The sequence below is a fragment of the Doryrhamphus excisus genome, chromosome 7, assembly GCF_030265055.1.
Source record: "Doryrhamphus excisus isolate RoL2022-K1 chromosome 7, RoL_Dexc_1.0, whole genome shotgun sequence".
NCBI classification, from domain to species: Eukaryota; Metazoa; Chordata; class Actinopteri; order Syngnathiformes; family Syngnathidae; genus Doryrhamphus; species Doryrhamphus excisus.
Window position 1 is genome coordinate 13,830,610 of NC_080472.1, and position 23,799 is coordinate 13,854,408.

Sequence of the window (23,799 nt, forward strand, 5' to 3'; positions counted from 1 at the left end):
ACTTGAACTTGGGTCTCCTAGCTGTGAGGCCTGTGCGCTAACCACTCGTCCGCCATGAAGCTCCGACCTTGGTAATTTTTTGCTAGGAATTAAATAAATATAACATAGTTTATAATATAGACGCTCAGGCACACACAGCCAAACTAGCATGTTCTGCTAAACTAAGCAATGACAGTTTTTCCGCTGTGTCATTTTTAGTTTGAAAAAAGCCTTTTTTTTTGACATTCCGCGATGATTGAGCAGCCCAAGGGGGGGGGGGACGTCACCGCACAAATGTTCCTTCTCCGCACGATGACAGCATTTCATTCACATTGTGTCGATTTCCACGAGGTTTGTGTTTTTAGTGGCCAATTCCATGATTCCAACCGTTACAACTTCTCATAAGTCAATGTACTTAACCTTTTCCAGCAGGAAGATGCTTTGATGCTACAGCAAAATGAAAGCCTCTTACTAGATTGCCAGCTTTAAAAATTGCCCTCTAACAGCCATTTTACAGAGTACATGAGAGGTTTTGAAAGTGTGACACTGTGACCGTAAGGCCTCTCCTGCCGCTTGAAAAACGAATTTTCTGCTCACCCCATACCTCTCTCATTTTCCCCCAAGTGACGTTAGATATGAAGGTCTGAAAGATGTTTTTCTATTCATTTGTTAGTCGCTGTCCTTTTTAACACTTTGTAAAGTTACACATATTTGGAATCTTGCTGTATTACCTTCAAAATGTCAAAACATTCAACAGGCTAAGCGCACCAAGTTTCTTCCTCGCTGGAATTCATACCTCTGCCACCCTTCCCATCTTCAAATCCAAACTGAAAACTCATCTGTTCAAACTAGCTTACTCTCTAACTGCTTCACATGCCCCCCCCCCATTTATTGTATGTTCTTATTCATTGTTTGTTCTCTTTTATCTTGTATTTTATATTTGTGTTTTTATATCTTCTGTACAGCGACCTTGGGTGTCCTGAAAGGTGCTTTGAAATAAAATTTATTCTTATTCTTATTCTTATTATTATTGTTATTATTATTATTATTATTATTATTATTATTATTATTATTATTATTATTATTATTATTATTTTCCATTTCAACTGCACCAGGCAAAAGATGGCATATGCCAACCACACCCTCTTGAATAGCTAACTGCCTTCAAAAATAGCCCTTCTATGGATTAGAGACATGTATTTATTCATTTCCCAGTTAAACACTACTCTGTATTAAATAAAAACCTTAAGAAGCCTTATTGAAGATGAAAAGTATTGAACCACAAACCGTTTTACATCATTTATATAAAGCGTTTTGGTCAAAGTTGACTCATGAAACATCAGCAATCTTTATGTATTTGTATCCAAATGAATGCATTTTTGATTTGCACCCTGCAACGAGTCCTTTTAGCGCAGCCAGCTCCCACAGGTTCCACTCATTCCACGTTGCTCAATATCTCTCCCCTTTCTTCAAGGAATCTGTGGGCTTAGAACTCATGAATTACTCACAATCTCTCGGCAACTGAAAGCGTTTTTTATCCAGTGTTAGATGTTTTATGCATAAGACCCCGGAGTGCCGGCACAGAGGACCAGGGAGGACTAAAATCATTTTCCTTTGAGCTGAATTAAGTGGCTGTGTTACTGCACTTCTCGCACCCTCCACCCCCTTTCTACCTTTTTGCCTCATCTGTGACAGCTTGACTTGTCAGCTTGCAGTCAAGCCACAGGGATGAGATTTGGCTGTGTGATCCCAGCAGGTTTTTCTTCTTCGCTTGTTCCTTCATGGCAGAAGGGTGTTAGCGCTGATGGAGCACAGAGACATGGAATGTGTATTTATGACTCAAAACGGTTCAGTGGGTTCAATAGGGGCATTTCGGTCCACCCGGCTGTAGCCATCTCTGGCTCTCATGACTCCAATCTCCCACCCCGGTACCTGCCCCCCCCAACCCCCCGCAGGGTCTGCATCACGTCGTCTTGTGCTTTCACCGTCAGCAAGCCAGGCAGCTTGTCTCATGTGACCGGGTCTCTTCCACGCTTGATCACCTTCTGACTGAACTGACTCTGGCTTGACCGCCTTTCACCACTCCACTGGTCCTACAGAGACATATTTGCCCATTCACAACAAAACAACAAACATCGCACATCATTAGGACCTCGTCTCCTTGTTCTAGTCAGTACTCGTGCTGTAGCATGTTGATACGCAACTTTTATGATAACCAAACGTAAGAAAAATCTTATCCATCACTAGGGGTTGGTCACCGATCTCAAGCGAGAACCGGGACTAGTAGCGAGGTAGTAGTCTGGAACCTACTGGCAAATTCAAATGCTTGGCATGCCGGATATGGCCCCCGGGTCATAGTTTGCCCACCCCAGCTATCAGTCAGTCAATCAGCTGCAGATATGGGAACACCAAGGCTGATCATTTTGTTTTTCTTCAGCGAATAATCTAACCAAACTTGTTAAAATGTGGCTGCACCAAGTGCTAACAATACAGCTCAAACAGGCTCACCTAGCTAGCTATGCTATTGTTTAGTGATGTCTGATAATTATCGGCCCGTATCAGCATAAAAATGCGATATTGGTTGATATCGAGATCAGATTTTTTCCTCATCATGAAAACCGAACATGTCATGTTACACATATCTGTATCGGAAGTTGAGCGTTGGATAAAATCGTTTTTGGTCCCCCCAAAAAAAGCCAATATCGGACATCCCTACTCGTGTTGACTCGTGTCCTCTTGAGTGGGACAATTCATTTTCTACCGCTTATCCTCACGAGGGTCGCGGGCGTGCTGGAGCCTATCCCAGCTGTCTTCAGGCGAGAGGCGGGGTACACCCTGGACTGGTCGCCAGCCAATCACAGGGCACATATAGACAAACAACCATTCACACTCACATTCATACCTATGGACAATTTGGAGTCACTAATTAACCGTTTTTAAATGTTTTTGGAATGTGGGAGGATGTTGGAGTCCCCAGAGAACATGCAAACGCCACACAGAGATGGCCGAGGGTGGAATTGAACTTGGGTCTCCTAGCTGTGAGGCCTGTGTGCTAACCACTCATCCAATATTACATTGTTGTATGTGATAAATGGCATTTTCTTCCATCGTACCATTACGGTGTATATGGTTCACTACTACAGGACCTCAGAGACTCGTTCAAAAAAGTATTTTTAATGTGGGACCTTTAATACCTGTCAACCAAAACTGACCTCTATTACGGTTTTTAAGACGGACTATTCCACCCAGCCCTTGTAGTGCATTATGTGTACCTAATGATGCGGCCAGTGTATGCCATGACCGTTCAACACATCTGCGGCCCTCTCGCCACGTGTTGACTGCAGGTTATGACTCAACGAGTCAGAGCAGGCTCTGGCTTTGGAGTCCTGGGAAATGTGGTAGTGATGTCACTAACAAGACTAGACAGCGGTATTAAAAATCATTAAAAATAAGAAAAACAGATGTAAAGTACTTATTCACTGTGAGTAAAAACAGCTGCTAAAATATGATGATGCCTTGAATAAATTGGCTTGGCAGTTTTCATGTGGAAAGGTGCTGACTTACACCCAGATATTATTATTAATAATCCTAAAACAATACACAGTGATTAGTATTATCATCATTAAGCCATTTGCTGTTTCAAGTCATTCTTCAGCATGATCACCACTGTAATGAGCGTATTCGTTATGTTTATGTTTATCAAGAGCATTAAATTAGCTGTGAAATCACCCCCAACACACCTGAGAATGAAGCATGAGTTAAATGATCATTTATATTGCTGATTGTCAGGATGCAGCCCAGGCGGTCTGTGCATGCCGTACATACAGTATTACCAGCAGTGCATCAATAATGGAATTGGGCTCATGTTAAATGAATGAAAGCCTGCAGCGGCGTGGGGCAGAGTCTGTCTAAGTAAGTGAAACTTATCTCCCTGCTTGCTGACTCTACTTGATCTCACTCACCTCTTTTTAAACCGACTTGCTTGGCGAGTCTGATGTGTTCAAATGCCCTGAAAAGTTTGTCACACTTGAGTCCCTTCAACTGCAAAAGGTACTGTTTTCTTATACTTCTGAGGATGAATGCCCCTGAAGTTACAACTTGTTATTGAAGTTGCTTTTTCACACCCACTATTAATAGTGGGTGACTTAAAGGGAAAATGCACTTTATGTGACACATGAACACGTCACGTTCGAAATATGAAACTGCTACCACGGGGCAGCTAATAATGCAATGTCATGGGATTCACTTATTCCACCTATAAAGCCCTTTATTAAAACATTTTATGGGTTTATATACATGCTGTGACCATATAGTTACATGTACATTCATGATTACATGTCATATTCAGTAATTTGCCGTATTTTGGTCCTTTTCAGCATTAGCGGAACTCCTGGGGGGTATTGATTTCACAGCACTCATAGCAAACACTGCTACTTCCGTCAACAACGATGGCGTTTGCTACCACTAATCATGGCAGACTGGTAGGTGCTATCATGGTAGGTTTTACTTTTACACCCCCAAGGCCCAGAATAATGTTGCTGGGTGCTAGGAAGGTCCAGCTGTCATGAAACGCTAAACATATTGTCATAGCGTTAGCATGTGGTGCTAATGCACGAGTGCTAATTGTTCTATTGACAAAATAAAACCATCATGAAACAGTCGCTTACAATGTCTGCTCTCGCTGGCGGTAGCTTGGGTAACGTGGAGGTGAAGTTATTTAAATGCAGTTTTTTAAAGGCTTTGTCGGTGCAATAGGCACTTCCTATTGCGTATATTTTTTTAGCTGAAACAGGAAAGAAGTGTGTTCATGTCTCACATAAAGAATTGCGAATTAATTTGTAAAGCACTGTATGTAAGTACTGTATGTCATTGCTTTTACCTTTTATTTTTACACACTCACAGTGACAGTTAATAAAATTTAAAATATCCTACATTAAGTAAGAATAGTGTTGACCTAAAATTGAGGTCAATTTTTTGGCGGCCATGTTCATAGCCAAATAAGTAATATACTTGTAATTTTAATCTATTATCTTAATGTTATAACATTATTACAAAGATTACAAAATGACAAAGAGGAATTCAGAGACCATTAATTGATGTTTCGTATTGGCTGTAGATGGAAATGTAGTTATATTTATTTACGTAAAGCCACAAAATTGACATATCTTGGTATTACGCCCCATAAATTCTGTAGTTATAGAAGATGTGGTGTAAATCGGAAGCTGTTATTTTCTGAAATTTGGCATATTAACTTAAAGGGGGCCTATTATGCTCATTTTCGGCCCTTTGTATTTGAGTTGTGGACTTCTATAAAGCAGCTCCACGCAATTACCCCGCACATAAAGTTTTCTATATCTTCCAGAATCTGCACCTATTCCAGACGTATTTCCTTGGATTTCCAAAACGGTGCATTCATTTAGTCCACTCATGGCCCACTCCACTGTGATTGGTCCCACTCAACATGTTCAACTTATACTCGGGCAGGCCCGTAAAAGGAAGTCACTGGCTGGGTGTTCGAAAAAAAACAAGGATATTGGACAACACAGCAACAGAACCAATGCTAAGTCAGCATTAATAGTGCTGATGAGGTCTTTGCAAAGACCAGTTGTACTGCACTTGTAACATGCAAGAGTAGCACAACCTCCATTCTAAAGCGAATGCAACTCGATGCTGACCACTCATCATACTTCAAACGCAGTCACGGCCGGCTAGTGGATTTAATAAATAACTACATCAGGATATCAGGATACATCTAAAGCAGTTCCAAGTGATATCTGATTATGTCTCACCCTCGCTGTGTGCCTCAGGTAAGAAGTGCTGAAGCCCAAATTGCTCGTGTAGTATCGCTGTGTTCGTAATCATCATTAAGGGGATTACAATGCAACCCAGGAACAGACATACGCAGCCAATCTTCACTACAGACTTGATTGCTTTTTCATAAACACACACACACATGCTCAAATCACTTTCACTGAGTTGTTGGGCTGCTTTGTCAAATGGAGTTGTACCAACATCCCTAATCACCTGTATCTCTGATTCTAGGCAACACTTGTGCATTTAGATCCTAGTGACGTTGCAGCACTTGGGGCCCACACAAGAAGTGTCCTGTCACTTTTGTGTGTGTCACTTGATGTGTGTGCGGCTCAGATTAATCTTCCTCCAGCAGCCCATAATCCTTTGCTGATGGATGACAGCAGATGTTGTGTGTGATTACCGGCAAAGTGCATGTGATGGGCCTTTTTTTGTTTTTTTTTTTTTAAGGTTTCCTTGCATCACCAACTACTAAATATGTCAACCTTAATTACAAAATGTCATAGCCAAGTTGTCAAGATGTCGTAGTGTAATTCCACGGAAATAATACACTTGAGTAGGCTACACAGTCAGGAGATTGGAAACATCTGGGTTCGATTCTCCGCTCGGGCATCTCTGTGTGGAGTTTGCATGTTCTCTCTGTGTTTGTGTGGGTTTTCTCTGGGTACTCCGGTTTCCTCCCACATTCCAAAAACATGTTTAATTATGTAATTAATTGGTGACTCCAAATTTACCATTGGTATGAATGTGAGTGTGAATGGTTGTTTGTCTATATGTGCCCTGTGATTGGCTGGCGACCGGTCCAGGGTGTACCCCACCTTTTACCCCAAAGTCACTTGGGATAGGCTCCAGCATACTCTAGTGAGGATAAGCAGCATAGAAAATGCATGGATGGATGATACAGTTGAGATTTGCATCGCTATAGTTTGCCATTAATCTACAATCATGCCGATTTTAATGTAAAGCATGAATGTGATCATTTCATAACAGTATGAGCTGTGATTGGCTGGCGCACAGTCCAGGGTGTACAGCTGGGATAGGTTCCAGCATACACGCAACCCTAGTGAGAATAATTGGCATAAAAAATGGATGGATGGATAGATGAAGCACACACTTCCACCACCATTTTCTAGACTGCTTGTCATCACCAGGATCACGGTAGGAACATTTGTAGGATGTCCAGTGTGATAAATTGTCATCATCTACAATCATTAGTTACCTTCATTGTTCCTCATGATTTATGGCATTTTCAGTGCTGGTTTATTGGCACATCCAACACTGGCTAGTGCTTATGATGGGATGCCACTGCTTTGTCCTTTCCCTTTAAAGCTAAGACAGACAAGTAGTTAAGGTTTTATTATCAAGTCTGTCTAAAGCTGACCTCCACGGTGGCCATGCCCCTAAATAGAAAGCTGTGATTCATTTTTACTATAGGTCACTGAGCTTGTGATCAGAGCTGGAAGCTGCCCGGCTTCTGTTTTCAAAGGGCTAATAAATGCAAAATTTTCCAGAAATTTCAGCAGCATGATGACAGTGAAAGGCAAAGGGGATTGGAGCGGCACGTGACCATCCCAGCTGAGGTTTCTGCATTGACTCCTGGTCTGTTAGCTCTAGGGTGTGCAGTGGGCAGCTGGTGTTTGGGCTGCCAAAAACACCATCAGCATCACGCCAGAGGGGGGGTAGGAGGAGGAGGGAGGAGGAAGAGCGACACAGTGGGGAAAGGTTCTTTTAAAGGGTTTACTCATCGCCCACTTCTGCATGAGAACAGAAGTACTATTTGCCCCAAAGGTGGATTAAACAGCTCCTTTGTCTTTTTCTTAGTGAGTGGTCATGTACCTGAAGTACACGCACGCTCTTTTGTCCTGTTGTCTCCAGTGGTGTTTAAGAAGTAGGTTAAACCCACTGTAAACGTCCATGTGAGTCGAGTGGGACCGGTGCCCATACTGGTGTATGAATGTCTGGTAGGGGTCGGAGAGGCTGTACGGGCATGAATCGGCAGCCATGTTTCCATCACTCAGATACCAATACTCTACCACCAGTGTGTCACTGAGGAGTGAGTGAATAATGTGAAGTGCTTTGGGTACATTGTAAAAATGCACAATATAAAATCAGTCCATTATTATTATTGGCTGCACGGTAGCCTCGTGGTTATCAAGTTGGCCAAGATCTGGGTTTGAGCATCTGTGTGTGCAGTTTGCATGTTCTCCCTGTGCATGTGTGGGTTCTCTTCCCACATGTGCGAAGTTCAGTTAATTGGCGACTTTAATTAATTGGCGTATGTGAGTGATTGTTTGTTTATAGGTGCCCTGCTATTGGCTGGCGACCAGCACTCTTGCCCAACGTCAGCTGGGATAGGCTCCAGCATACCCCAACGACATCAGTATAGAAAATTCCTGTATATTATTATTGTTATTACAAATGTATTCACTTCCAGGACAAACGTGATAATGACAAAAGTTCCAAACAAGACCTCTATTGGTTTTGATCTGGTCTTGAAATTGTGAACCTCCTAAAGGTCAAAAATCATTTCCCATGCCACATTTGCTTGTCACTTTTTCTATCTGATCTGATTTAGCAAGATAACCGATGTAGCTACGGTCAGAAATGACATTCCCTGCTGCTTTTGTTCCAGTCACACATGTCAACGGATTGCATCAAACAGTTAGGGATTCTTTTGCTGATGTTGTACTATTACACAACTTACACAAACTCACATTTACCTGCATCAAGTAGACAGTGGTACTGCAAACAGAGCCGTTGAAAAGTCTTGCACGGTTGAATGTGTTGTTACTCACCTTCATCTTGATTTATGTTGACATCCATCATCATTAACAGCCGACTTGCAGGTGCTAACACATAAGCGTCAAGCGTAGCCGTGTAACCTATCAGCACCACATGCCGCAATCACTCACACGAGCAGATCGTTTTCATACAGCACCCCGCTTTGCTCCCCGTGGCGTTTTAAAGGTCATGGTGTGCGGTCCCGTTACGGCAGTTGCGGTTATCTTACCTCGTTGCATTCTTCGCAGCACAAATGGGATGCCATGACATTCACAGGAGACATCATCTCTCCCGCCGGTAGCGAGTGGGTACTGGCTTGAAGACAGAGACAGATTTGAATGTTTGCAGTCAACAGATTTGTAAATTGACAGTTGAACGCACAAGCAGGTGCGTGGAATGAACAAATATGGATTCTATCAGCGACGCAGCAGATGTGCATTGGAATTTAAATCATGTCCTACTTTAATTGCTTTTTTTCATGCCAGCCAGCATGTCCAATTTTACAATTAGCATGGAACCCTGAACATGAGATTCACGTTATTCATGACAGGGCGAACATTGTTGGGTGCGATTTTGAGATAGCCGAGCAACATTTACTGTAGAAGGGTTTAATAGAGTGGTAAACATCATCTAGATATATAATTCAACCTTGTAATGAAGTGTGGCTTTCCCTCAAGGCTGCATGTTCTCCCTGAGTGCCTTTTCGCTTACCCGCCCACAAATCCAAGGAAAAAGAATTTCGATTTTTTAGCATAACACCATCAAGTGAGGTTAACCAACAGACATGTGCGTGAATGTAAATCTATCCAGAAATGATTCAGGTGTCTCGATGGAAGCAACATATGCTCATCCATGAACATGAGGCATGTAAAAAAAAAAGTCTAATTTGGACTCTCATTAGTGGATTAGCTTCTTTTCCTTCTGCGTCATTCGTCAGTGTTTTTCCACCAAGAGTAATAGGATAGGGCTTTTTAGTAGGGATGGAGGGCTTCTGCTGTGTATCACATCCAGCCAAATGAACTGCGTGGCTTTGTACTGCTTGCATTCTGATGCCACTCAGCAGCAAAGGTGAAAGCTTCTGTTGATACCCCCGGGGGGAGATTCGTTTTTTAACTTCTCAAACTTAGTTCTTTAGAAGTCAGTTTTAAAGGTCCTACTATGACATTGAGCCATTTATACACATTTTTTGATGACTGAATCTCTTCAGGGCTGCACTGTGGCAAAACCTGGAAGTAATAGTGATGCACGATACCACAAATAGCAGTATAGTCCCTATATTATTATATATTAAATAACAGGCTGCACGGTGGAAGAGTGGTTAGCACGCGGGCCAGCTAGGAGACCCAACTTCAATTCCACCCTCGGCCATCTCAGTGTGAAGTTTGCATGTTCTCCCCGTGCATGCGTGGGTTTTTTCTGGGTACACATTCCAAAAACATGCTAGGTTAATTGGCGACTCCAAATTGTCCATAGGTATGAATGTGAGTGTGAATGGTTGTTTGTCTATATGTGCCCTGTGATAGGCTCCAGCACCCCTGTGACACTCATGAGGATAAGCGGTAGAAAATGAATGAATTCATCTCTTCAGGGTGGGACCGCCATCACACCCAAGAGGTCTGGTCAAGATGTAATGTTCTTACGGAGCTTCTCCTCCCGCAAACATTGACAAAAACATAAAAAGTTTCACAGTTCTGCCACGCCCATCTGTCTAGTATGCGTGGTTCAAATTCGGTAGCAATTAGACAAATCGTCTAGGGCGAGTTAGCTTTCGAAGGATCCCTGAACATAACCCAGAAATTGGTGCTTCACACCAAAATGACACACGTCCTGTTTGTTTTACAGCAAGGGTTCTTGAGACTTTTTGGTGCCTCTACTCGTAGTAGACACGTCTACTGAATTTCATCAGATTCCGGGGGTTGTATTTAAAATTCATCTCCCGCTCGTACAAAGACAAGGACCTTCCATATAATGGTGTTATCAATGATAACCTGTCAACATTGGAAAACCGCTGAGTATTTTTCAAGTGCTGTTTCTCCTCTGTGTTTTGCAGTCATGCGAAGGAACCCCTTTGTGGTGGAAGGCTGCTGTAGGAAAGGGTCCCGCAACGCACTTCAGGATCTCTACAACCCCTCCCAGGTAGGATGCTTGTTCACAGGGGTGTCCCGATACCACTTTTTCACTTCAGTCTTCAATTTAGTCCGATATTGATGCAATAACAGCACAGATCATACATACGTATTTGCGTTACTTCCTTGAGGCTATTACTCAGAGTACAGTCATACCTACAGTCAGCAACAGTCGGTGTGAGGACCTGTTTACATTTTGATGCATCAGGTGTGTTGTGTCATCGATATGGGTTCTGCATGCTGAATGGAAGCGCTGTTGCTGGAAAGAAGTTTTAGTAATGGGGTCTGGAATGGACTGGCAGTATCGACGATTTTAGGTGCAGACCGATATTCGATCAGTGTCAGCTCAGGACACCTTGACTCATTTACTAACACATCTGCTCTCACCTCGTGTATCTCATTGCCTGTCTCTCCTGACCTTCATCGACTCTCATTTGTTCTCACTATGCTCAACCATCTGTCAGAGGTGTGACCCAATAAAGGCACAAAGCAGGTTTCATGTTTTTCTGGGATAAGGAAAAACAATCGCTGTATCAATAGCAGTAATGGTATTAAAAATGTGGTAGTAATCTACCATCAAAAGGGCAATTACTACCTAAAATAACAGTTTGTTGTACAGTGTTGTTGACTGCATCGCCGGAAGCAGGAGAACCTACTACAGGACCTACTGCTTCAGCCTTTCTGCCTTTCCAGTCTGTTTGCATCGGGGCCAAGTAGTTCTGTGACCCAGCAGACCCCACAGATGGTACGGGGGTATAAAAAGGTACGGTGAATAAAAAAACAACGAAAAGCCAGGTATGTGGTCTGCAAAAGCAAATAACCACCAAATCTTTAAATGAGCGGCAGGTCAAAAAATATTGACATTAAATCTGTGGCTGTAGGCACCCTCCCGATGTGTTTTTTTTTCTAAATTCCACAAGATGACAGCATCTATGCTTTAAAATGTTGTCATGAAACCTATGCATGTTACACTTGCCATACTGTTGATTACAATAAACTTATCAGCTCCTTACGGCCATTACAACATCGGTTCTGCTGCTGCTGTGTTGTGCAATATACTTGTTTGTAAATGACCATGTGGTCATTTACTAACAAGTATACCCATGTTTTCCTTTCCACTTTTTCAAGCACTCCAAATCATTATTAAAGTTAAAAATTTTTTAAAAAGTTATTAAGTTATTAAAGTTAAAAAATGTTTCACAGTTACACACTGCTAGTAAGACATTTTAGAACACCCTGACCCAAAATGTCTACCACAGCAATCTGCCGCACCATGGAGTACATTCTGCTTCATTGAAGCTCTGCCAGAACTACTTGATTTGCAGTTCAGGCGATAAGTTCTTAAATGAAATGATTTCTTAACATAACGTCTTAGTCTGGTGCCACTTTCTTGTATCCCATTCAAAATGCTTGCATCATTTGCATTGGAATCTACTGCCACCTACAGGGTGGGGGTTTGTCCAGTGGGCAATGCAAGTCCACCAGTAGTTTAGTGGAGTAGCTGATGGGCACACAGCCCAGGGCGATGCTATCATAGTGATGGATTGGATAGTTTCGGGTCCTTTTCTGTGGCTGCTTCATTATAAATCATACGTCAGTGTGACACTTTTCCTCTGCAACTAACCCCCCCTTTTCTCTGCCCTCCTACTTCCCGTCCCCAATAATTCCCATGTTCTGTTTTCTCGCCACTGGCCATTTATCATAAAGCACCTTGGGTCTTATTTGTGTGTGGGGGTTTTTTTTAAAGTCTGAGATTAGACGAGGGGCACAAAGGCACACCTCATTTTCAGCGCTGGATTTTTCCACACCTCACCCATGTGAAGTCTCATTCATATAGTTGTGTGTGCACAGGGGGAAGGTTGGCTGCAGCCAGAGTAAACTTTAGCAGGGTGCTCGAGGTCAAGAGTTTTTCAGTGTGTGTTTGTGTATGTGTGTGTGTGCACGCTCATATGTCTTTTGTGAGAACCACTTTTGACTTGTCAGGTGCCAGAGTGAGGATCCTCTCAACTTTATGTTGCAGAGTGCAATTCAAAGCCGAGACATCACATCCTGACACCTATGCTCTTTTTTGGGATGCATTTTTGCCTTTTTGCTATTTCGGATCAGTTGGACAATACACTATAAGCATCTTCTTAGCAGCAGTAAACACGTATGCCCTCATATCGTGACATTAAGTTGATGTGCTATTGATATATGTTGACACTTTAATCAAGAAGACCAATATTGATGGAATATCAAATCAGAAATTGCATGCAACCAGAAAATTGATGGGCGATGTAATTCAATGTGTTTTGTCCACCAAAACGGGTCGCAAATACATCTGCTTAATGTTAATTAGAATGATGTGTATCGACAGAAAACAGATGGAAAGAAGAAGAATAGGCCGTGTCTTAGCAATGTTGCAAAGATGAAAAAATGCTCTTTTGGTAACATTCTTAAAAATAGGATTGAATCGAATACACATTTAACTTATCTTGATTAAAATCCAAAATGCCAAAAGCAAGTGGCCACTAATGTTGTCAGCTTTCATGAAAATCTTGGGAGGAAACTATTTTTCCCCCAAACGAGCCCACTCTCCCCGCAGTGGAAATAGTGGTCTTGCTACCAGTAATCAGACTGGCGTGGAGACACTGTTATTACTGCGTCATAGACACAATTAAATGCTGATTCAGAGATGAGGACGTGGGCCGGAGAAAATGATGTGCAAATGTATGCGAGGTCTCGGTGCGAGTGAGTATCATGGAGGATGACTCAAGGCTAATGTGGGCAGTAATGGAATTGAGGCTGTTTCAAATGCTAATGTCCTGAAAAAAGATCAAGAAATGGAAGGGAAAGTCTCCAAAGCTTTGCTTTCTTGGTTTTACATTGCGTAACATAACAGTTCCAATAGTCTAGTGGAAGTAACAATGGATGTTCACAATGAACATAGAGTATTATAATTTACAATCATTGACAATTAGTGTTATAGTATATCCATATTTCTTCTATGTGAGTCATGATGATGTTTGGAATACAGCTCTCGTCTCCCGTTCATCACAGTGAACTGGTTCCAGACCCGACAGCCATATGTGAATTTCCGCTAAGTAAGATACAATATTAAGAGCCTAGAAAACCAGATGAGTTTCTAAATAGTTTTTTAGATCATTTTTGAGCCCTGTAGACATGAAATAGCATCCCTATAGCCACCTTTACAGTCCTATTATTCTTTGTTTACGCCACATTGCTCAATTGTAATGGCTACAGGATCACTGCAGCATATTTTTTGGTGTAGGCAAGCTGACTTCGGGCGAGAGGCGGGGTACACCCTGGACTGGTCGCCAGCCAATCGCAGGCCAATGAACCTAACATGCATGTTTTTGGAATGTGGGAGAAAACCGGACAAAAATCACGCACACACTGAGAGAACATGCAAACTCCACACAGCGATGCCCGAGCAGAGATTCAAACCCATGGCTTTGCGATCTTCTGACTGTGTGCCCAACATGTGCGGCATGGTGAACATCTTGTCATTTTATTAATACAGTCGTACGTTTTTAAATAGGGGTTTAATAGGGGTTTGGAGAGCTCTAGACATGAAATAGTCACACCTATACATACACCTTTCCACTCCTATTACCCAACATAGTAGGCATAACAAGAGTAAATATCACATTTAAGACACAAATAAGACTTACTATATGTGTCTTAATGTAAATGTGTACCATAGAGGAGCAGAATGACAGACATACAGGACAAGTTGGTGGTTCAGAGTCGAGTATCGGCTTTCCATGGGTAGCCTGTGTCGGGATGCAAACCTGCAATGAAGGTTGTTATTCCAGTATTATTACAGTAATACCTCGTATGTGTATTGTACTTCATTTATTGTGTCCTTTCAGGCTATGATGAGGCATCAAACTTGTAAAAAGTATTTGAGTTGCTAATGAATGCTAAGAAAAGAGTCCTTTTTTGATTCACCCGAGCTCTCTTCTGATGATTGCTTCCTGCGAGGTAACCGAGCCAGGAAGATAGAAAAAGCCTAAAAACCCTCCCAAAGAAGAAGCAACGCACTTTGATTCTTCAGAGGGGGGAAAGTCAAAGCGAGCTTGTCATTATCTTGTCCTGCAGCGCCGTAATTACATCCTAAATGTTCTCTTGGAGGAGACACTCCACTGTACAGTCTACACTGTGTACATGCCACTGACTGGTCTCCATGCGTCCACCCACATCCAAGTGAACTCTGGTACACAGATGTTCACACTCAGTTTCTCCTTTAGAAATGTTAATCACAGAGTAGTAGTGTCAATATGCACATGTGCATATGTGATTGTGTAAGTAACCATTTGTTAATGCTATGTTATGTAACCCTTTCTCCTCTGTCCCTATATAATGCAAAATAGACATTTAGTAGTCATATATTTTCCTATACGTAGCCACCAAATTGACAAAATCAATCATCTACGTCACTTCAGAGAGGACAGCTTCGTACAAGCCTTTTGTTTGTACGAAGTAAGTTTTACCATGTGAGTGTAATGTTAGCACGGTAGCTCACATAGCTATGGCTAGTGTCACTAACATTTGTCTCCTCCTGTCCCACTCTGGAATGTTACATTGTTGTATGTGGTCTACAGTATGCCATCTATCATGTTTAAGTTGCAGTGTTTATTGGAAAAATTGGAAAAAGTCCACAATGGTGCGCCTTGGAGCCACAAAAAATACAATTTTAGATGTATATGTATGACTTTTAAAGCTATATTACCCCAAAAACGTCTGCATGGCTATTATTTGATTATGTATTATCATGTTTTTGAAGTCGTTTTTTGAGGGATCAAATTATGGGATATATATTTTGTCACTTTTACCATGGAAATATCTGTTCTTAAAGGGGACCTATTATGCTTTTTCTGAGTTTCTCTACTTCTGAGCACCTCGACAAATTGTGTCCGACAATGAGCACTATCCCTCGGACAGGCGTGGTTGCCACTTGTCTGGCTTCACTTGAGCTCTACCACACCAGCAGTGCTATGTTGCTACTCTAAGTTCATCCACGGTAAGTCAGGGGTCTCCAGCCAGTAGATCATGAGCTACCAGTAGCTCCTAAACACTTTTCAATTAGCTCTCCAAAGACTATATTCGTTTATTATCAACTCCTATACCCATTATATAAGAAAATGGTGTTCGTTTGTCGATAGGACGCACTTTGGGCATGTGACCAATCACAGCGAAGCGGGTGTGCCTGGAGGCGGGCTGTGGGTGGAATAACAAGTTTTCTAGTTTTCTGTGCAGGTTATTGCCTGTAGGAGTCCACAACTCAATACAAAGGGTCACCTTTAAAGTCATATGTGCATGCTTGTTCTGTGGAAGGGCTGTTGTAAATCATCTTAGAGGTACTCCCATGCGGGGGAGTACATTTTCAAGTCTTTGAATTATATTATGAATATTATGGTTAAGTTCTACTGGTTGCCTTTGAAGCTTTGACTTACTTAGTATCCATAATTTTACAGCATGGCGACACTCACTAAACTCACTTTTAGTCACAAATGGTATTCTGCATGAACCCATTATGCTGTATTCATTGCATCCATGTAGTACAGTAAACCTCGGATATATTGGAAATTCGCTCACAACGGACAGATAAAAAAGAACCAATTTTTCTGTAATGCATTTCCAATAAAAATTAATTGCATATATCGGATTTTTTATAACGGATTTCGCCTATTTCGGACAAAATCTCCAGTCCCGTTCCAATGCATTTCCATTAAATTTCCCTGGCATATATCGGATGGCCGCATCGTGGCGCTCCGATTCGCCGAATCGTGACAGGCCGCTATACGACGTCATTTGCAGCGTTGCCTGCGCGTCCAGGTACATTGGAAACATAGTCAAGGAAGTGCCTTTTTATAACGGATAAAATCCCATTTACGCATATACCGGATATAAATCCCATATATGCGTAAAACGGACATTTTCCGGTATACGCATATAACGGATTTCGCTTATATCGGACAAAACCAGTGGGAACAATTGAATCCGATATATCCGAGGTTTACTGTAATTATACATTTAATATCTAATGCAGGTCATGTTAAACATAAACAGCTTACAAATTGTGTTTTTGTTATAATCAAACAAATAGTTTGAGTATTGGTTTGACATGGCATGCCCTCGTGGATCAACTTAGTGAATTTTGGCCTTTGGCTCCTTGTGAGAGAACAGCGAGTTGGGCAAAAAGTAGAAAAACTGAAAAGTTTACAGAAGGTCAAAATCTGTAAAGTTTTTCTCGTGCATCATCCTGATTGTATCCCTAACTTTTCATGTGTACAGTACGGTGAAGGGTATTTTGGGTGTGAGGCGGCGTGTACCCTGGAGTCTGACTGGGCGCCAGCCAATCACAGAGCGCATACAAAACGAGCAACCATTCATACAAATGAAAAATGGAGAGTCTGGAGTTAACCTGATGTAAATATATGGGAGGAAGAAAACTCAAGCACGCATCCAGGAGGACATGCAAACTCCACACAGAGAGAGATCCTCCAGATCTCCTGACAGTGTGGCCAACATGCTTAACCACCAGGCCACGTGGTCTGTATTGATAATGAACTAATGATCCAAATTATTGCTGTTATTTGATTATCCAATGATGGTGTTCGGTAGAATAATAGCTATAATGTTCACCGTGTCAATCAGGTACCCAAGCGGTTTTACGTTCTCTCTTTGTCGCTAATGAAGTGTTGTTGATGGTTTGCTGAGCAGTAACATGTCACGGAGAAGACAACTCCTTTGAATTAAAAAAACAGAAGTCCATTTTTCATCCAAACTGGAGTCTGACAGTGACGGAGCATGTATTTGTGATTCCGTAGCGTGCTCATTAACCAAAATGCATTCCGACCCTGACTCTTCTCCAAGCATGATGCTCAGGAGATGTCTGTGTTTGTGCTGAGCTGCATGAATATGAAACAGGACATCAGTGGGGTGGGGGACAACGGTTCCTTCTTAGGTGAAAGAAGGATATTCTTTGGGGTTATGGATGCCACAGTGAGTGAAGGTGGTCATCTCCTTGTGCTGGTCTCCCTCTGCTGGTGCAGGACAATATGGGAAGGAGAAATATGGCATTCAGCATTGTTTGTCTTTATGGAAGTATCTTGTTTTGCTGACCTTTTCATGAGCTCAGGTGGTCATGACGCTGCTAAAAACTGTATGTGTGGTGCACTTGTGCTACACTGACATCTTTATTCTCACCTTTTCTTATGAATGCCAGTCTGTGAGCAGAGCAGGGCACAGAGACAGAAGATCATATTGATCTTTTTTTGTATAACAAGTAGTCCTTTCCTGGTTGGCGCTGGTGGGCAGTGGTTAGCTGCCCACCAGCAGCTCCGGATCTTCTAGAGCTCAGGCATACGCCACATCTACATCCCCTCCGAAAGCTATGCATTGTGTTTTTCCCCTTTCAGTTCTCTCCCAAGGGAAAGTTTATTATACCTTATTCACTTTGACAGCATTGATAAATGACACCAATTCCCTACTTCTAAACACTCCTGCGACTTCTAAGAGCTCCACTGTCTGCAAGGAAGAATATTTTTTTTGGTGAATGTATCTCGTGCTTGATTCTTTCCCGCAGTGTTTGGACTTAATTCGCATCACTGCACACAAAAACATTCAAAGGCTACTCAAATAAAAATACAATTATAGCATACGGACACACGGATATGAAACGGACAGTATGTAACTACAGAATGTATGTACAAGAGGTCACAAAAGACCCCACAATAACATCCAAACAACTGCAGGCCTCAGTTAAGGCTAATGTTCATGACTCCACCATGATGATCCCTACGACCTTTGGACTTTTGTAAGGTGAGTGTCCCATTACATCTGGAGTGAAAGTAACGCTACATTTCAGAAAAAAAAAACCACACCAATAGTACAATATGGTGGTAGTGTGATGGTCTGGGGCTGTTTTTGTGCCTCAGGACCTGGATGACTTGCTGTGATAAATGGAATTATGATTTGTGCAGTCTATCAAAAACAACAGTCGTCAGTTCATGACCCCAAGCTGAAATCAACTTGGGTTCAATCCTGTGGCGTGACCTGAAAAGGTGGTTCATGCTTCAATGTGGCTGAAACACAACAACAGATGTTCTGCGCACATTTTGTTCTTTTTTTTCCCTTTGTGCCTGCAGAAACTATTTTGGTGCATTTAAGTCATAAAGCTCTTTAGAAACTTGACAGAGTAGAGGAAAGTCTCGGGGGGAAAACAATTAAACGTTTTGCTGAATCCGTCACTTCTGCAAGTTGGGAGCGCATTGGCAGTTCAAGGGGAATGAATAGTGCCTCTGATTGGTGGCACTCCAAAATAAAAACTTGTCGGTTCATTTAGGGAGACATTTTAGTTAGGAGAGAATGCACTGTGCTGCTTCTTTTAGAGAACTGGCACATTGGAAGAGTATTTATTGTATTGTATTAAGGTATTGTGACTAATATGACATTAAAATTAGTATGATACTGTACTGTAGGCAAAAGTATAATAATTATTGTACTTGATTATTAAATGATTTTTAAGTCATAAATATTGTGTTTCTTAATTTTTTTTTATTAAAAAGGAATACCATTTAAAATGTTTTAATAAAGCTGTCACACAAACATGGTTCCTTGGTGAGAACAAGATCTTCTCATGTGAGCCTCTTCCATCTCTTGCTTCGTCTGCACTTATCACGATGCTTCCGTGCAGACTTCAGACTCATAACAACAATAATTAAACTATAAACTATAAACTATAATAATTCTATAATAATTCTAAAGGAAATAATAAACATGGACATATGGAGCAGGCGTCTCTGGGGTGTCTTTTATCTGTTTCTGACGTAGTTTAAGGAGAAACGCGCAAGCTTTATCTTGGATGAGTTTCAGGATATGCAATATTACAGATCTGTGTGTAATGCAGGGGTGTCCAAATTTTTTCCACTGATGGAAGAAAACTGAAAAGTGTCGATATTTTATATATTTTTTAAACCAACCAAGTTTAGATATGTGTTATAGGTGACAAAGCATATTATTTTGTGGTTTAATACGGCCTATTAGTTAAGAAATATGCATATTATGAAAATTATTAAATTGTTAAAATTGCTATAAATGCTATTGTGCTAAAATTAGCATGCTAAGTAATGTTAATAAGCTAGCATTAGCATGCTAACACCATAATAGCGTCTACCAATGAAAATGACAAAAAATGATATCATGCTAATGATAGTATGTTAGCATTGCTAGCATGCTAACATTACTATACTAACACCTAGCATGATAGCGTTAAGTGTGTAACTATGAATAGTGTGTATACTATGGATAGTGTGTAACTATGAAAATTGCTTGGAATGCTAGTATGCTAAAATTAGCATGCTGGCAATACTAACATGCTAATGTTAGCATGCTAACACCATAATAGTGTCTACCTTGAAAATTACCTGATGTTCCTAAAAACCACAAGACGGCAGCGTAAGCTACTGTTCCACAAAATGTTGCATGCTGTAAATAGCACACCAGCCAGCATTAACGGTAGCAGAATAACATAATTTTCATAATAAAGAACAAATTTGGAATAGTAGCTTTGCTTGCAGGCCCATAATAACAACACAGACCACAGTGTTGTGGCAGTAATCCACGACAGGTTCAGAGCTCTGAACTACTGACGTCACTTTGTGTCCTCCACACATCTGGAACTAATTAACTGTAATAAACGAGGGATTACTTTTTTATTTGCAACTATTATTTTACCTAATAGCATGACTTTATTTCTATAATATTTTCACTTTATTCTGGGTTTATATATTTAAACCAAATTTTCCCCCCAAATTTGCAACAAAATTCCCTCCTCATAATTAAAAAAATTATGAATTATAAAAAAATGTATTCTTGTAAAATAATGACTTTCTTTCGTAAGATTGCCCCTTTTTAACTCCTAATAATATCTTCTTCTTTTTTTCAGTTTTCTTGTCTATGTTTTTACAAACTGCTGAGGGCCAATTAAAATATAGCCCCCCCCTTTGCTTTGAACACTGCTGGTGCAGGGATTTGAACCAGCTTCCATTTGCTCCCACAGCCTTGAAATCAATAGATGGTATCTGCAAGTATTTCATCACATCAAGCTGCAGGTTAGAGTTCTCTAGGGACCTATAGGAAGAGATGAAATGAAATCCATGGTACCTTCTACTGCTAACTATGCTCACAGATGTATGCTTTATGACCTTATTATTTCATTAGTAAGGTAGGTTGCAGTACAAACTGGCTCCTAACTGCTTTCTACAGCTTGACACAACCAGAGGTCAGTAACCTCCATCAGTGCTTCCTCCGTCACCATGCATCCACCCATCATGACACATCACAGAATCCTGCACCAGCGACTCAAAAGAAGCAGATAACGTATGCACAAATCTTACACCACGTCTCTTTTCCCCGTGTTAATTACATCCCTTGCACCCTCTTCCAGGATCAAGGACCCCACGCTCGCTGCTACTTTTGTGTGAATTATAGCTCTGAATTTTATTTTGTCTTCCGCTGCACAGCAGCGTGCTTTGATATGTCTCGCAAACCAGAGATTAAAATGAGATGTTGGAGATCCGTCAGACCCTGACAGCCCACACACCTCTCAAAAAGCTTTAAAGAGATTTTTCTGCTGTGACATGACGGGAAAAGGTAAAAAAATAAATAAATAAACGGGTTTTAATCAGATTTAGTGGGATTCAGACAAGATGTCAGGGGAAAAAAAAGGACGGAAGGGGGAGATTCATATTTCAAAATCTTCATTTAGCTTCTAATTGCACGTAAAACACAAATTATTCAGTATTCATCATAAAACTTTCCATCACAAATTAGATTATAGCTGACAGATGCAGCAACATAAATCAAATTCAGTTTTTTAATTCTGATGTACTATAGTATTACACTTTTTTCCTCATTTTCACTTGTTGCTAGGCAGAATTTGTGAAGCCCATTATTTATAACCAACAAAACAAGGATTTTAATGACCCGTACCACTTGTCATTATGGTCAAGACATGCAGCTCTGTTCGAGAATAAAATAGCATATGTATAAATCTATGCAAATATTAAAATTCCTTCATCACCCGTTCTCCTTATGACGCTAGTCAAAGTCACAAGCTATGGTTGGTTTCGCTTATGTCCACAACCACTTATGTCAGCATCAACCTATGCGGGTTAACTATTACCTCTTTCATTACCTAAGACGCATTTATACCTTTTTATAAACCCAATAGCCTGATCCCAGCAATGCATGACTACTTTTTTGTTCAAAGGGGTGATGATGCAACGCTGCACTGATGCATTAATATGTCAAAGCACTTTTAAACCATAAAAACGGCCACAAGGGGGCAGAAGCCCATTTGATAAGAGCTCCACAGGGATCATGCAGATGGAAAAGTCACATATGTGCACACACGCATGCACACACATAGTTCAAATGTAAATACATCATGGTGTGATACCCTTTTAGTGTTGTGTTGTGTAGATAGTTGAGCTGTCACAAAAGGAAAACATATTCATGTGTTTTTTCACAGATAGTTCTGCTGCTGATTACTAAAGAATGGAAAATGGTAGGTTTCATATTTATATAGCCTTACAACACCATATCCTGTGTGCCTTGAAAGATCAGTCAAAATCATCTAAAACGGCTGAAATGGAATGGAAAACAGCAGCATCTAATAGAGTTGTCACTGATTTCCTTATCCTATAAGACTATAAGGCTAAAATTCTTCATCTACTTGTTGGATTAATATTGTATTAATGAGCTTCCTGTAAATGATGGCCATAAAAGGTCAGAAGTTGTGCGACTGTGGAATCGACCATACAGATCCTCACTTATATGCTGTCATCGGAATTTACCCCCCCCCCCCCCCCCCCCAAAAAAGATGGAAAAGGGTGGTTTGCAGCACTGCATATGAATGCCTTGCTCACAGACGTGCTGGAAGAGTGTCATACAAGCACGCCGTTCATGGAGAGCACGTGATGGCGGTTGGTGGTCCCTGACTTGAACTTATTTCTTCACAGTAAGCAGCACTGAAAGACCTCACTTGTTGGCAATGGGAAATATGCAGGCGGCATTCCAATCCATTGAAATTCCTCAGTGGGTACTGCCCTGCAAGGGGAATGGGGACGTCTTTTCCATTTCAGACTCATACATTTCTACATAAGAATCTAAACCACTACTTTCAAACTGAAGGTGTGATGACACGCCCCAAGACTACCAGGATTCAGCAGAGCTTCATTCATTCATTCATTTTCTATTGCTTATCCTCACGAGGGTCGCGGGGGTGCTGGAGCCTATCCCAGCTGTCTTCGGGTGAGAGGCGGGGTACACCCTGGACTGGTGGCCAGCCAATCACAGGGCACATATAGACAAACAACCATTCACACTCACATTCATACCTATGGACAATTTGGAGTCACCAATTAACCTAGCATGTTTTGGAATGTGGGAGGAAACCCGGAGAAAACCCACGCATGCACGGGGAGAACATGCAAACTCCACACAGAGATGGCCGAGGGTGGAATTGAACTTGGGTCTAGCTGTGAGGCCTGCGCGTGTTTCGTTGTAATTATATAAAAATGTTTTGCGCTTAACGACAAAATATACAGCTGTTACTTGACACCCCTGCTTAATAATTCATATCAATGGTGTATAATTCATGTTGTATGAAGAAAGTTTGCCCCAATAGCATATTTCCTTGAGTTGTTGTGTTTTATGATAACATTGAACTTGTGACCCATGGCTCATTTAGGGCCCCACCCCTTGGTATCTGTATTTGTTGTTAACAGAGACACTATGATATCGATCCTAAAGATAACATCCCGGTGTTTTTCCTTCAGCCTGAGCTGTCCGGAGCAGCCATCCTTCACCAGACCAGAAGGGATCAAGTAGCGGATGCGTGCCGGGTCCATAGCGCCTCTAGCCGTAAGCGGAGGGTCCTCACGCCAGGAGACCTCAAACATCTGGTGGTGGACGAGGACCATGAACTCATCTACTGCTATGTCCCCAAAGTGGCCTGTACCAACTGGAAACGTGTCATGATGGTTCTCACAGGCCGGGGAAAATACAGGTGTGTCCCAGATCTACACCG

The 23,799-nt window shown here is 41.5% G+C and overlaps 2 protein-coding genes across 5 annotated transcripts in view; one reads left to right on the plus strand and one right to left on the minus strand.

The window, feature by feature from the left end:
• The window catches only part of chst11 (carbohydrate (chondroitin 4) sulfotransferase 11), a 60,330-nt gene that overhangs the window by 31,617 nt on the left and 4,914 nt on the right, over window positions 1-23,799 (plus strand). For all 3 annotated transcript variants that reach the window (XM_058078078.1, XM_058078077.1, XM_058078079.1), the window contains exons 2-3: window positions 10,622-10,707; window positions 23,549-23,778. In XM_058078078.1, the coding sequence (XP_057934061.1) occupies window positions 10,622-10,707; window positions 23,549-23,778 (316 nt within the window). The remainder of the gene's footprint in view (window positions 1-10,621; window positions 10,708-23,548; window positions 23,779-23,799) is intronic.
• slc41a2b (solute carrier family 41 member 2b) overlaps window positions 1-23,799 on the minus strand; it is a 64,310-nt gene that overhangs the window by 6,489 nt on the left and 34,022 nt on the right. The window contains exon 11 of one of the 2 annotated variants that reach the window (XR_009130368.1): window positions 8,801-8,886. Coding sequence is in view for 1 of the 2 variants with exons in the window: in XM_058078076.1 (XP_057934059.1) it covers window positions 8,854-8,886 (33 nt within the window). In the remaining variant the exon portion in view is untranslated. Of the gene's footprint in view, window positions 1-6,664; window positions 8,887-23,799 lie in introns of those variants that run through there. The other variant, XM_058078076.1, reaches the window with a different exon arrangement.